Source organism: Pseudochaenichthys georgianus, chromosome 10 (assembly GCF_902827115.2).
Source record: "Pseudochaenichthys georgianus chromosome 10, fPseGeo1.2, whole genome shotgun sequence".
Classification (NCBI taxonomy): domain Eukaryota; kingdom Metazoa; phylum Chordata; class Actinopteri; order Perciformes; family Channichthyidae; genus Pseudochaenichthys; species Pseudochaenichthys georgianus.
The window spans coordinates 21,131,391-21,143,754 of NC_047512.1; the positions used below are offsets into that span (position 1 = coordinate 21,131,391).

At 41.7% G+C, this 12,364-nt stretch overlaps 2 protein-coding genes across 2 annotated transcripts; both read right to left on the bottom strand.

Moving 5' to 3' along the window:
• Positions 1-680: 680 nt before the first annotated feature.
• Positions 681-3,148, bottom strand: LOC117453405 (protocadherin gamma-A11-like). The gene has a single exon (XM_034092228.2). The coding sequence runs from the start codon at positions 3,117-3,119 to the stop codon at positions 681-683; it is 2,439 nt and encodes an 812-aa protein (XP_033948119.1). The 5' UTR covers positions 3,120-3,148.
• Positions 3,149-5,524: 2,376 nt separating this feature from the next.
• LOC117453406 (protocadherin gamma-A11-like) lies at positions 5,525-8,067 on the bottom strand. The gene has a single exon (XM_034092229.1). It carries the CDS (start codon positions 7,940-7,942, stop codon positions 5,525-5,527), a length of 2,418 nt encoding a protein of 805 aa, XP_033948120.1. The 5' UTR covers positions 7,943-8,067.
• Between the last annotated feature and the right edge of the window lie 4,297 nt (positions 8,068-12,364).

The following is a 12,364-nucleotide window of genomic DNA, read 5'->3' on the forward strand; positions in this document are numbered from 1 at the left end:
AATATAGATTTTTGAATAAATACAGGTGATTTTTATGGAAAGCTAGCGTTAAATAATTTAAACATATTATGAAACAACAATATTATTAATAACAATTCAGATCGTTATATTACTATCTTTAATTTAGCCTAATCAAATTTGATAGTGTTTCTAAGGAAAAATAAATCTCCAACTGCTCCCTGGAGCCGAAAACCAGGAAGCCTCTTCGCTCTGGCACCTCTCTAACAAACATCTTATATCTTCAGTTGTCAATATGCTTGAGGAGTGTTTCAGCAACATGGACAGATGTCACAAAACCAGTAAGGACGGAAGTCACCAATAGACCAGAGCACTGTTTGTTACACGTTGTCATCAGTAAAAGAATAAGTGTTCTCAGACTGCTGTGTTGTGATTAAGAGAGGTCTAATACGTGAATGTTAACTCGTTCTTAGACTATAGAACCTCATCCATACATCCATGATGGATCAGGCGTAGGAACTGCAGCTGTTCTAATTAATCAAGGACAGTAAACATCACCCCCAAACTAAATCAACGCAAATACATTTGACAATAAAGACAACTATAATAAAGCAGCAAATAACCATTTTGGAAATCTTCTGTTATCTTAAAATGTATTTCAAAATCCACAAAACTATTTTACAGGAAGCACACATAGGTGAATAACATAACACTTCTCTCCTCTACAAGTTAGCACCAAAAACATCAATATGACAAATACACAGGAAGGCTCCTACCTCAGGAGAAGAATCACAGTCTCCAAACACTTCAGCAAAGTCTGAAGGGCTTTTTCTCAGAGTCTGGTCAGCAGGCAGTGTGTTGTCATTGGAAGATGACACGAAGTTAAAGTCACTGGTTCTGGAACCTGTTGTCAGGTAGGCGTCATAATTGTAAGCGCTGCGTAAAGTTCCTGTTCCGTCAACATCTGCGTAATTAGGAGGGAGATAAGCGCTGGGGATGGCGACTGCTCCATCAAACAACAGTCTGGGCTTTCTCCTGCGACAAAACCTCACACCCAGGATGATGATGATGAAGGTGAGGAAAAAGGTGGACACAGACACCAGCGCGATGATCAGATAAGAGGTCAGTTTGGAGTTCTTCTCATCATAAGAAATATCCTTCAGTTCTGGCACCTCAGCCAAGTTATCAGAGATAAGTAAATACATGGAGCAGGTGGCAGAGAGAGAGGGCTGTCCGTTATCTTTCACTGACACAACAAGGTTCTGTTTCATGCTGTCAGACTCAGAAATGTCCCGCTGTGTCCTGATCTCTCCGCTGTGGAGACCAATAGTGAAAAGTCCCGGATCAGTGGATTTGACTATATGATAGGACAGCCAGGCGTTCTGTCCGGAGTCCGCGTCCACCGCGATCACTTTGGACACCAGAGAGCCTCCGTGTGCAGCTTTGGGGACCAGCTCGGTCATGAAGGAGTTGCCCTCCGGGGCGGGGTACAGTATCTGAGGAGAGTTGTCATTCACATCCGATATGAACACACTGACGGTCACGTTGCTGCTGAGCGGAGGAGAACCGTTGTCTCTGGCCATCACGTGCACTTTAAAACTCCTGAACTGTTCATAATCAAACGTCCTCACAGCGTGGATCACCCCCGTGTCTCCGTTAACAGACAGATAGGAGGACACCGGGGCACCGTTCACCTCACCGGGTAACAGAGAATAAATCACGGTACCGTTTTGTCTCCAGTCGGGGTCTCGAGCAGTAACGGAACATAAAGTGGAGCCAGGTTTGTTGTTTTCAGTCACATGTGCGCTGTAGGACTGCTCCTCGAACACAGGTGGGTTGTCGTTGATGTCTGCTACAGATAACTGAACAGTTTTAGAGGAGGACAGAGGGGGAGAGCCCTCGTCAGTGGCAGTGATTGTAATGTTGTAATCAGACACTAGTTCACGGTCCAGTTGTCCTGTGGTCACCAGAGAATAATAGTTTTTAATAGAAGGAACCAACTTAAAAGGGACGTTTTGCTGAATGGAGCAGCGGACCTGTCCGTTAGTCTCAGAGTCTCTATCCTGCACGTTAATGATGCCCACCTCTGCACCAGGTGACACGTTCTCAGGTATGGGCTTAGTCAGAGATTTCAGGTATATTACTGGGGCATTATCATTCATATCTGTAACATCTATCATAACGTTTGCGTAAGATATTAGTCCTAACCCATCTTTAGCTTTAATTTTCATTTCAAACGAGTTAATTTCTTCAAAATCAATCACTCCTGTTACTTTAATATCGCCAGTTTTATGATCAATGGAAAATACATTGACATAGTTATCAGATCCATGGCCAAAATCATATGTTACATCTCCATTCACTCCTTCATCTGCGTCAGTAGCACTAACTTTAATCACTATGGTATCTGGAGGAGAGTTTTCCGGCAGACTGGCTTTATAGACGGCCTGGCTAAACACTGGGGCGTTATCATTAGCATCCAGCACAGTGACGTGTATGACTACAGTCCCTGATCTCTGAGGAGAGCCTCCATCCAAAGCTGTGAGGAGCAAATTAATTTCATTTTGCTTTTCACGATCAAGTTTATTTTCCAGGACAAGTTCAACCTTATAACTGTCAACAGCGAGAATAAAGTTGTCATTTTTCTGTAAACTGTATCTCTGGACAGCATTTTGACCTACATCTGTGTCATGGGCCTCCTCGATAGAAAAGCGGTAGCCTTTATCGGCTAACTCACTAATTTCCTTTTCAATCAAATTATCCTGAAATGTTGGCGAGTTGTCATTTACATCTTGAACATGAAGACTAACACGATGAAGCTCCAGGGGGTTTTCTAACACCAGATCTACTTTCACAACACACGAGGGTTTCTTGCCACAAAGGCTTTCTCGGTCCATTCTCTCCGATGTGACCAAATCTCCAGTACTCAGATTTATATCACAGTATCGCTTACGAGTCCCCTCAGAATCAACACGGGCCTTTCGGGAAGATAAGGTCCTCAGATCAAGACCGAGATCTTTGGCTATATTCCCAACAACAGACTGGCGTTTCATCTCTTCTGGAATAGAATAACTCAGGTCTCCGTTAACGAAGTGCAGCGCTACAATAAAGGAAGCAAAGCAGAAAATCGGCCGCAGCGCAGAAAATCCTTTGTCTCCCATCCTGATAAAAAAAACACGTCCCAGTTTGTACAAATTACAGCATGGAACAACAAATTAAAATTCCAAAACAGAGTCAGCAACCAACATTTTACGAATGCAAACGCGATGCAAACTAATCGGGGAATGAAGGAATTGTTCTGAGAAATCTCATCCGATGGTAATGCAGTTAAAGTGGGTGGAGATGTCTCTGCTCCTTTTGTGCTGGCCTACAGCGGCACCATCTGGCACTTTTTACTCTTTGCATCTGCGAGTATTGTTCCCCATGTCTAAACCTTTATATATACAGTCTATGGTCTAAACCCAAATCATCTTCCCTATAACTTCAATACGAACTGTGTGCCATATGTAAAACATAAAACTCACAACGTAATGTACAATGCTCAAAGTTAAAATAATAAAAACAGATGCTTCTTAAATATCACAGTTTTATTATTTGATTGCACTGTGTATTTAATTATAGACAAAAACCTAGAAATAAAAACAAGTGAACAAAATAAGCATGACAAATGTAAATGTTGAATACTATTGTTAAACATAAACCGCTCATTCAATTAAAGGTATGTAATAATGGAGAAACCAGCTCGAGTAAACTAGAATTTGAAAGTATACAACCGAAAAAAATCTGCCCCTTCCTTCAGACTTCCTTACAGAGCCCCTCCTCCAACACACATGAACGTGCACATGACCAATGAGGGCACGAGATGAGTTTGTGCACGAGATGGAAGGCTGACACGCAGGTAGGCCATCCAGTTATCTGAGCGTTATTACAGCGCCACGGCTTCCAAAGATGAAATATTTGTATATATTTATTGTCAAAGCATTTAATTTATTCATTGCTATAGGGATGCAAGAGCTTTCCATGGAATATAACAAAAAGTGTTTCTGAAGTGAATTACCCTACCTTTAACAAATTAACACTTTTTCTACCACTTATATCACGTGTATATGGTAACAAATAAAGTATGTTCTTGTTGCAGGTATTAATTATTGAGGTTTATGGATTCGAATTAAATCATTACTTATTATGCAAAATAATGATTAGTGTAATCATTAATATCATTATATATATGTATTATTATAATTATTATCATAATTATAATGAAACATTGGAACATTTGAAATGATAAAGGAGAAAATAAGTAGTTTCAATTCCATGGAGAGTCAAAAGGAAGATCACATGGGAGGGCTTGTTAACAGAGATCCAATGTCCAGCACCATGGACAGTGATGGGGAAGATACTTCGATATTTGTTCTTAAATAACAAGTTTAAAATACCACGATGTTAAGAAAATGCATTGCATCTGAGAGCATTTTAAATGTGACTCAAGTAAAAGTACATAACTATCTTCAGCAAAATGTACCTCAAGTATCAACAACGTACATATTCGTTTAGCAGAAACAATCCTTCTGTGACTGATTAATATATTATCATGACATTAAATAAAGCATCCTATTAAGCCCTTACAAAAAGGCCTAAATGCCTCACACTGCAACTTACCCTAACACTAAGTTATACAACTATATATAATTGTAGGTGTTTTATAGAAAATAAGAAACAAGGTCAGGAAAATAACAAGGAACCTAACTATAATAACGGATAAGCATTTAGCTAAAAAATATAAAAGTAGTGTTGAAAGCAAAACAAAAAATAGCTTCCAAATTGAAAAGGTTGATAATAATATAGATTGTTTAATAAATACACGTGATTTTTATGGAAAGCTAGCGTTAAATAATTTAAACATATTATGAAACAACAATATTATTAATAACAATTCAGATCGTTATATTACTATCTTTAATTTAGCCTAATCACATTTGATAGTGTTTCTAAGGAAAAATAAATCTACAACTGCTCCCTGGAGCCGAAAACCAGGAAGCCTCTTCGCTCTGGCACCTCTCTAACAAACATCTTATATCTTCAGTTGTGAATATGCTTGAGGAGTGTTTCAGCAACATGGACAGATGTCACAAAACCAGAACTGACGGAAGTCACCAATAGACCAGAGCACTGTTTGTTAAACTTTGTCATCAGTAAAAGAATAAGTGTTCTCAGACTGCTGTGATGTGATTAAGAGAGGTCTAATACCTGAATGTTAACTCGTTCTTAGACTATAGAACCTCATCCATACATCCATGATGGATCAGGCGTAGGAACTGCAGCTGTTCTAATTAATCAAGGACAGTAAACATCACACCCAAACTAAATCAACGCAAATACATTTGACTATAAAGACAACTATAATAAAGCAGCAAATAATGGGTTGATGTAATTTACATGATTAATCATTTTGGAAATCTTCTGTTATCTTAAAATGTATTTCAAAATCCACAAAACTATTTTACAGGAAGCACACATATGTGAATAACATAACACTTATCTCCTCTACAAGTTAGCACCAAAAACATCAACTATGACAAATACACAGGAAGGCTCCTACCTCAGGAGAAGAATCACAGTCTCCAAACACTTCAGCAAAGTCTGAAGGGCTTTTCCTCAGAGTCTGGTCAGCAGGCAGTGTGTTGTCATTGTAAGATGACACGAAGTTAAAGTCACTGGTTCTGGAACCTGTTGTCAGGTAGGCGTCATAATTGTAAGCGCTGCGTAAAGTTCCTGTTCCGTCAACATCTGCGTAATTAGGAGGGAGATAAGCGCTGGGGATGGTGACTGCTCCATCAAACAACAGTCTGGGCTTTCTCCTGCGACAAAACCTCACACCCAGGATGATGATGATGAAGGTGAGGAAAAAGGTGGACACGGACACCAGCGCGATGATCAGATAAGAGGTCAGTTTGGAGTTCTTCTCATCGTAAGAAATGTCCTTCAGTTCTGGCACCTCAGCCAAGTTATCAGAGATAAGTAAATACATGGAGCAGGTGGCAGAGAGAGAGGGCTGTCCGTTATCTTTCACTGACACAACAAGGTTCTGTTTCATGCTGTCAGACTCAGAAATGTCCCGCTGTGTCCTGATCTCTCCGCTGTGGAGACCAATAGTGAAAAGTCCCGGATCAGTGGATTTGACTATATGATAGGACAGCCAGGCGTTCTGTCCGGAGTCCGCGTCCACCGCGATCACTTTGGACACCAGAGAGCCTCCGTGTGCAGCTTTGGGGACCAGCTCGGTCATGAAGGAGTTGCCCTCCGCGGCGGGGTACAGTATCTGAGGAGAGTTGTCATTCACATCCGATATGAACACACTGACGGTCACGTTGCTGCTGAGCGGAGGAGAACCGTTGTCTCTGGCCATCACGTGCACTTTAAAACTCCTGAACTGTTCATAATCAAACGTCCTCACAGCGTGGATTACCCCCGTGTCTCCGTTAACAGACAGATAGGAGGACACCGGGGCACCGTTCACCTCACCGGGTAACAGAGAATAAATCACCGTACCGTTTTGTCTCCAGTCGGGGTCTCGAGCAGTAACGGAACATAAAGTGGAGCCAGGTTTGTTGTTTTCAGTCACATGTGCGCTGTAGGACTGCTCCTCAAACACAGGTGGGTTGTCGTTGATGTCTGCTACAGATAACTGAACAGTTTTAGAGGAGGACAGAGGGGGAGAGCCCTCGTCAGTGGCAGTGATGGTTATGTTGTAATCAGACACTAGTTCACGGTCCAGTTGTCCTGTGGTCACCAGAGAATAATAGTTTTTAATAGAAGGAACCAACTTAAAAGGGACGTTTTGCTGAATGGAGCAGCGGACCTGTCTGTTATTCTCAGAGTCTCTATCCTGCACGTTAATGATGCCCACCTCTGCACCAGGTGACACGTCCTCAGGTATGGGGTTAGTCAGGGATTTCAGGTATATTACAGGAGCATTATCATTCATATCAGTAACATCTATTATAACTTTGGTGTAAGAGGTTAGTCCTAAACCATCTTTAGCTTTTATACTGATTTCAAAGGAACTCCTTTCCTCAAAGTCAATCACTCCAGTAACTTTAACTTCTCCCGATTTAGGATCGATAGAAAATGCATTTATATCATAATCAGATCCGTGGCCAAAATTATATGTTACATCTCCATTCACTCCTTCATCTGCGTCAGTAGCACTAACATTAATCACTATGGTATCTGGAGGAGAGTTTTCAGGCAGACTGGCTTTATAGACGGCCTGGCTAAACACTGGGGCGTTATCATTAGCATCCAGCACAGTGACGTGTATGACTACAGTACCTGATCTCTGAGGAGAGCCTCCATCTAAAGCTGTGAGGAGCAAATTAATTTCATTTCGCTTTTCACGATCAAGTTTATTCTCTATCACAAGTTCAACCTTGTTACTGTCAACAGCGAGAATGAAGTTTTCATTTTTTTGTAAACTGTACCTCTGAACAGCATTTTGACCTATATCTGCGTCATGGGCTTTCTCGATAGAAAAGCGATTACCCTTTTCAGCTGACTCACTTATTTCCAATTCAATCAAGTTCTCATTAAATGTTGGCGAGTTGTCATTTACATCTTGAATATGAAGACTAACACGATGAAGCTCCAGAGGGTTTTCTAACACCAGATCTACTTTCACAACACACGAGGGTTTCTTGCCACAAAGGCTTTCTCGGTCCATTCTCTCCGATGTGACCAAATCTCCAGTACTCAGATTCATATCACAGTACCGTTTACGAGTCCCCTCAGAATCAACACGGGCCTTTCGGGAAGATAAGGTCCTCAGATCAAGACCGAGATCTTTGGCTACATTCCCAACAACAGACTGGCGTTTCATCTCTTCTGGAATAGAATAACTCAGGTCTCCGTTAACGAATTGCAGCGCTGCAATAAAGGAAGCAAAGCAGAAGATTGACCGCAGCGCAGAAAATCCTTTGTCTCCCATCCTGATGCAAAACCAGTTGTCGTCGTGTTAATGTCCAGCGTATTATCCAGATTATAATTAAAAATACCACCAAAAAACCCTCTATAATCCAACTCTGGGTACTGCGGACCATACAATATATATTCCAGGTGTTAACCGCTCGTCTTGGAAAAATACAACTGATTTGCGTTCAGTAGTTGTGGGTGGGGTGGAGTGCGTCCTTGTTCTGTAAGCCGACAGCGACACCATGAGACGCTTTATATCTTCACAATGTTAGGTTCTTAAATAGTTTTCCAAAAGTCTAAAATCACGTGAAGGTAATTCACTTACATAAGAACTCTGGCGTTTGACCATCAGATGAAAACAAATACTTTTCAATGGATATAATGCAGATAGAAAGAGACAGCTCTGATGTACGGCTGTCGGCGCAGCAGCCATTACCAGCAAAGGTCTCGATAGCCTTGGACTAATACTACGGAGGAATAAAAGACGCCACACACTTCCATTGTAGTTCACATGACACTGACTGAGTTCTCCGAGTGAGCCAGCAATGATCCCTTTATTAGAACCAGCTGTGTGATTGACAGATTGACAGATATGACGTCAGCACAAGTCACCCCCACTTGATATTATTCTGACAACCTTTGACATACATTTACACTTTTTTTTTTCATTTTAACCTTCAACAACAAAAATGAAATACACAACCTTTTCAATCATGCCCTTTGTTACAGGCTTGGTTAAAATATCAGCAACCATTTCTGTTGTTGGGCCGTATTCAATAATAATGTTTCCATGACTAGCTGCAGATCGAACACAATGATATTTGATATCAACATGTTTACACCTTTGACGACACACAGGATTCTTTGACAGTGGAATTGCCCCTTGGTTGTCCTCAAAGATTGTCACTGGTGCATAATCATTTCCACTGTCCATTCCTTTTAATAATTGCACAAGATAAAAACGTTCCTGCAGCAGCTGCCAATGCCATAATATTCTGCTTCACATGTGGATAAAGCAACTGTAGGCTGTTTCTTAGATTTCCAGGAAATAACAGGTCCTGTCTGACATAGACTAAAACAGTACCCAGTTGTGCTCCGTCTGTCATTTTGATCTGCTGCCCAATCAGCATCACAATATGCAACAAGTTTTAGTTTTGAATCACTTGTAACACAACTCCTGGTCTACAGTTCCCTTCAAGTATCTCAACACATGTTTTGCCAGTTACCATATGCTGTTCTTTTGGTTCGGATAAGTGTTGAGACAACTTACTGACAATAAAACTTAGATCAGGTCTACATATCATCACATACATCTCCCTGTACACAAACTCGCTCGGATCTGTCATTAGCCCGCATGGTTTTTCATACCACTGCTACGCTGACGACACCCAATTAATTCTGTCCTTTCCCCGCTCAGAGACCCAGGTCGTCGCACGCATCTCTGCTTGTTTAGCTGACATCTCTCAGTGGATGTCCGCTCATTATCTCAAGCTCAACCTTGACAAAACTGAACTGCTTTTCCTTCCGGAAAAAGATTGTCCCACTCTTGACCTGACTATCAACATTGGCACCTCTGTTGTTTCCCCGACTCAGACTGCAAGGAATCTGGGTGTGATCCTAGATAACAACCTGTCCTTCACGGCAAACATCGCTGCTACAACCCGTTGCTGCAGATACACGCTTTACAACATCAGGAGGATGCGTCCCCAGCTGACCCAGAAAGCGACGCAGCTTCTGGTCCAGGCTCTCGTCACCTCACGCCTAGACTACTGCAACTCCCTCCTGGCTGGTCTACCTGCATGTGCCATCCAACCTCTGCAGCTCATCCAGAATGCAGCGGCTCGTCTGGTCTTCAACCTTCCTAAATTCTCCCACACCACTCCGCTCCTCCGCTCCCTCCACTGGCTTCCGGTAACTGCTAGAATCCACTTCAAGACACTGGTACTTGCGTACCATGCTGCGAATGGATCTGGCCCTTCCTACATCCAGGACATGGTTAAACCGTACACCCCAGCACGTGCACTACCCTCTGCATCAGCCAAACGACTCGCTGCACCCTCGCTGCGAGGGGGACCCAAGTTCCCATCAGCAAAAACTCGTGGGTTTGCTATCCTGGCTCCAAAATGGTGGAATGAGCTCCCCATTGACATCAGGACAGCAGAAAGCTTACACACCTTCCGGCGCAGACTGAAAACTCATCTCTTTCGACTCCACTTCGAGTGATAGAATTATTAACAAAGCACTTATATACTAATAAAGGACTTGCTTATCTAAAGCCAGTTGAGTAGCACTTGAAATGCTTGGCTCTATGAAACCTGATGTACTTATATGATTCTGTTTTCTTCAAGGTTGTGTCTTCCTGGTCGAACGCACTTATTGTAAGTCGCTTTGGATAAAAGCATCAGCTAAATGCAATGTAATGTAATGTAATAAATCAAGCTGCCTACCACTTCACGATACCTCTTTTGATCAACAGATTCACCTTCATTGTCAAATTGTTGTTTATACTCGCATGGAGTCGATCTTGCCTTGTAGTCAGACATGTCAAACCTTTGCAATATTTTCATGATGTACCTCTTCTGGTTCATCTTTATTTCACCATCTGTCTGTGTGAAATCAATGCCCAGAAAGTTCTTAAGTTTGCCAAGATCTTTCATCTTAAATGTGGCTCCCAAAATGTCTTTTACATTTTGGATTGTTTGACTGTTGCTTCCTGCAATGATAAGATCATCAACCCAGATTATCAAAATAATCCTTTCACCTTTAGATGTTAGTTTACTGTAAACACAATGGTCAGCCGGATTTTGAATAAAACCATTTTCACTTAGATAATCATGGAGCATTTTATTCCAATTCCGTCCTGATTGTTTCAGACCATACAGTGATTTGTTAAGTTTACAGACCAGTTTCTCCCCCTTCTCTGACTTAACCTCAAATCCTTCAGGTTGTTCCATAAACAACTCACAGTCTATAGGAGCATGTAAATATGCCGTTTTAACATCCATTTGATGCAATTCTAAATCATGTTGTACTGCGATTTGCATTAGACTACGTACAGATGTCATATTTGTAGTTGGAGAAAAGGTTTCCTTATAATCAATGCCAGACACTTGACTATAGCCTTTTGCTACATACCTGGCTTTGCATGTTTTAACTGGGTTCTCTTTCACTGTGTAAACCCATCTGCCCCACACTGCATGTTTACCTTCTGGCAGTGTGGTCAGGGTAAATGTGTCATTTTCCCTTAGTGAATCCATTTCCTCCTCCATAGCTTTAGCCCAAAATTGAGAATGTGGTGATAGCCTCCTTCAATGTTTGGGGCACATCACAAATAACTCTAAAACAGTAATCAAGGGTTAGTTCTCCTTGGTCATCAGATTCGACTTTACACTCATAATCCTTCAAATATTGAGGAGGTTTTCTTTCCCTTTGTGGATAAGATGTCCTCTGGCTACTTTGGCCTTCACCTGTCTGAATGTTATCACAAATCTTAGTCTCATTTTCCTGTGACTCTTTTGGGATTACATTTGCCTTTTCAATTGTTGGTAGGTGGTTTACAGCTCTCCTCATACTGAACTCTTCATCATCCGTTTCCTGCTCTGTTTGAGTCTGACTCTCAATGACACTCTTGGTGATGAATTTGACCAAGCTATTTTTGAGTACTTTTCCTGTGTCAGGATAAAACACCAAATAAGCAGGGCTGTTCTTATCATAGCCTACAAATATACCCTTTTCAGATCTTGAATCCAACTTTTTCTTGTTTTGCTTGTAAGCATAGCATGGTGACCCAAATGTTCTCATTTTTGAAGGGTTAGGCTTCTTTCCTGTCAACATGGTAGCAGAGGATGGTGGCGTCTTTTATTTCTCCGTAGTATTAGTCCAAGGCTATCTAGACCTTTGCTGGTAATGGCTGCTGCGCCAACAACGGCAATTTCGTTTTCCTCCATCAATTGATGTCTCGATCAACAAAATAGATTTGCACTATTATCAGAGATGAAATGTCCAGCGCCATGGAAAGCGATGGGGTTTATACTTTGATCTGTTTTCTTATATAACGTGTTGCAAATACCAAGATGTAAAAAAAATGGCATTGCATCTGTAGCCGGCGCTATTGATTTCTGGATTAGCTGTCAGATCATTTTTTCACGTGGCTGGGCCGCCACTGCCCCTTTAAGACCCCCCCCCCCCCCTCTTCTTTGGTCAGCTGGCCCTCCCATATAAGGAAAACGCCGCAGCTGTACGTAATTCAGCATCTCCCGCTAGACTTTAAATGCCCACTAACCAGTGATGTACCTGAACGCGTTCAATGAACGATCGTTCATGAACGCGTTCATATTTTGGGCGAACGTGAACTGAACGTACTGTATTTCCGCTAGATGCACGTAATTGAGAACGCGTTCATTCTCAGCGCTGTATAACGGCGTTCAAAAGTGCGTTC

What these genes read in the sequence shown, in the direction of transcription:
- LOC117453405 (XM_034092228.2), bottom strand. Translation starts at nt 3,119, where the DNA reads ATGGGAGACAAAGGATTTTCTGCGCTGCGGCCGATTTTCTGCTTTGCT.
- LOC117453406 (XM_034092229.1), bottom strand. Translation starts at nt 7,942, where the DNA reads ATGGGAGACAAAGGATTTTCTGCGCTGCGGTCAATCTTCTGCTTTGCT.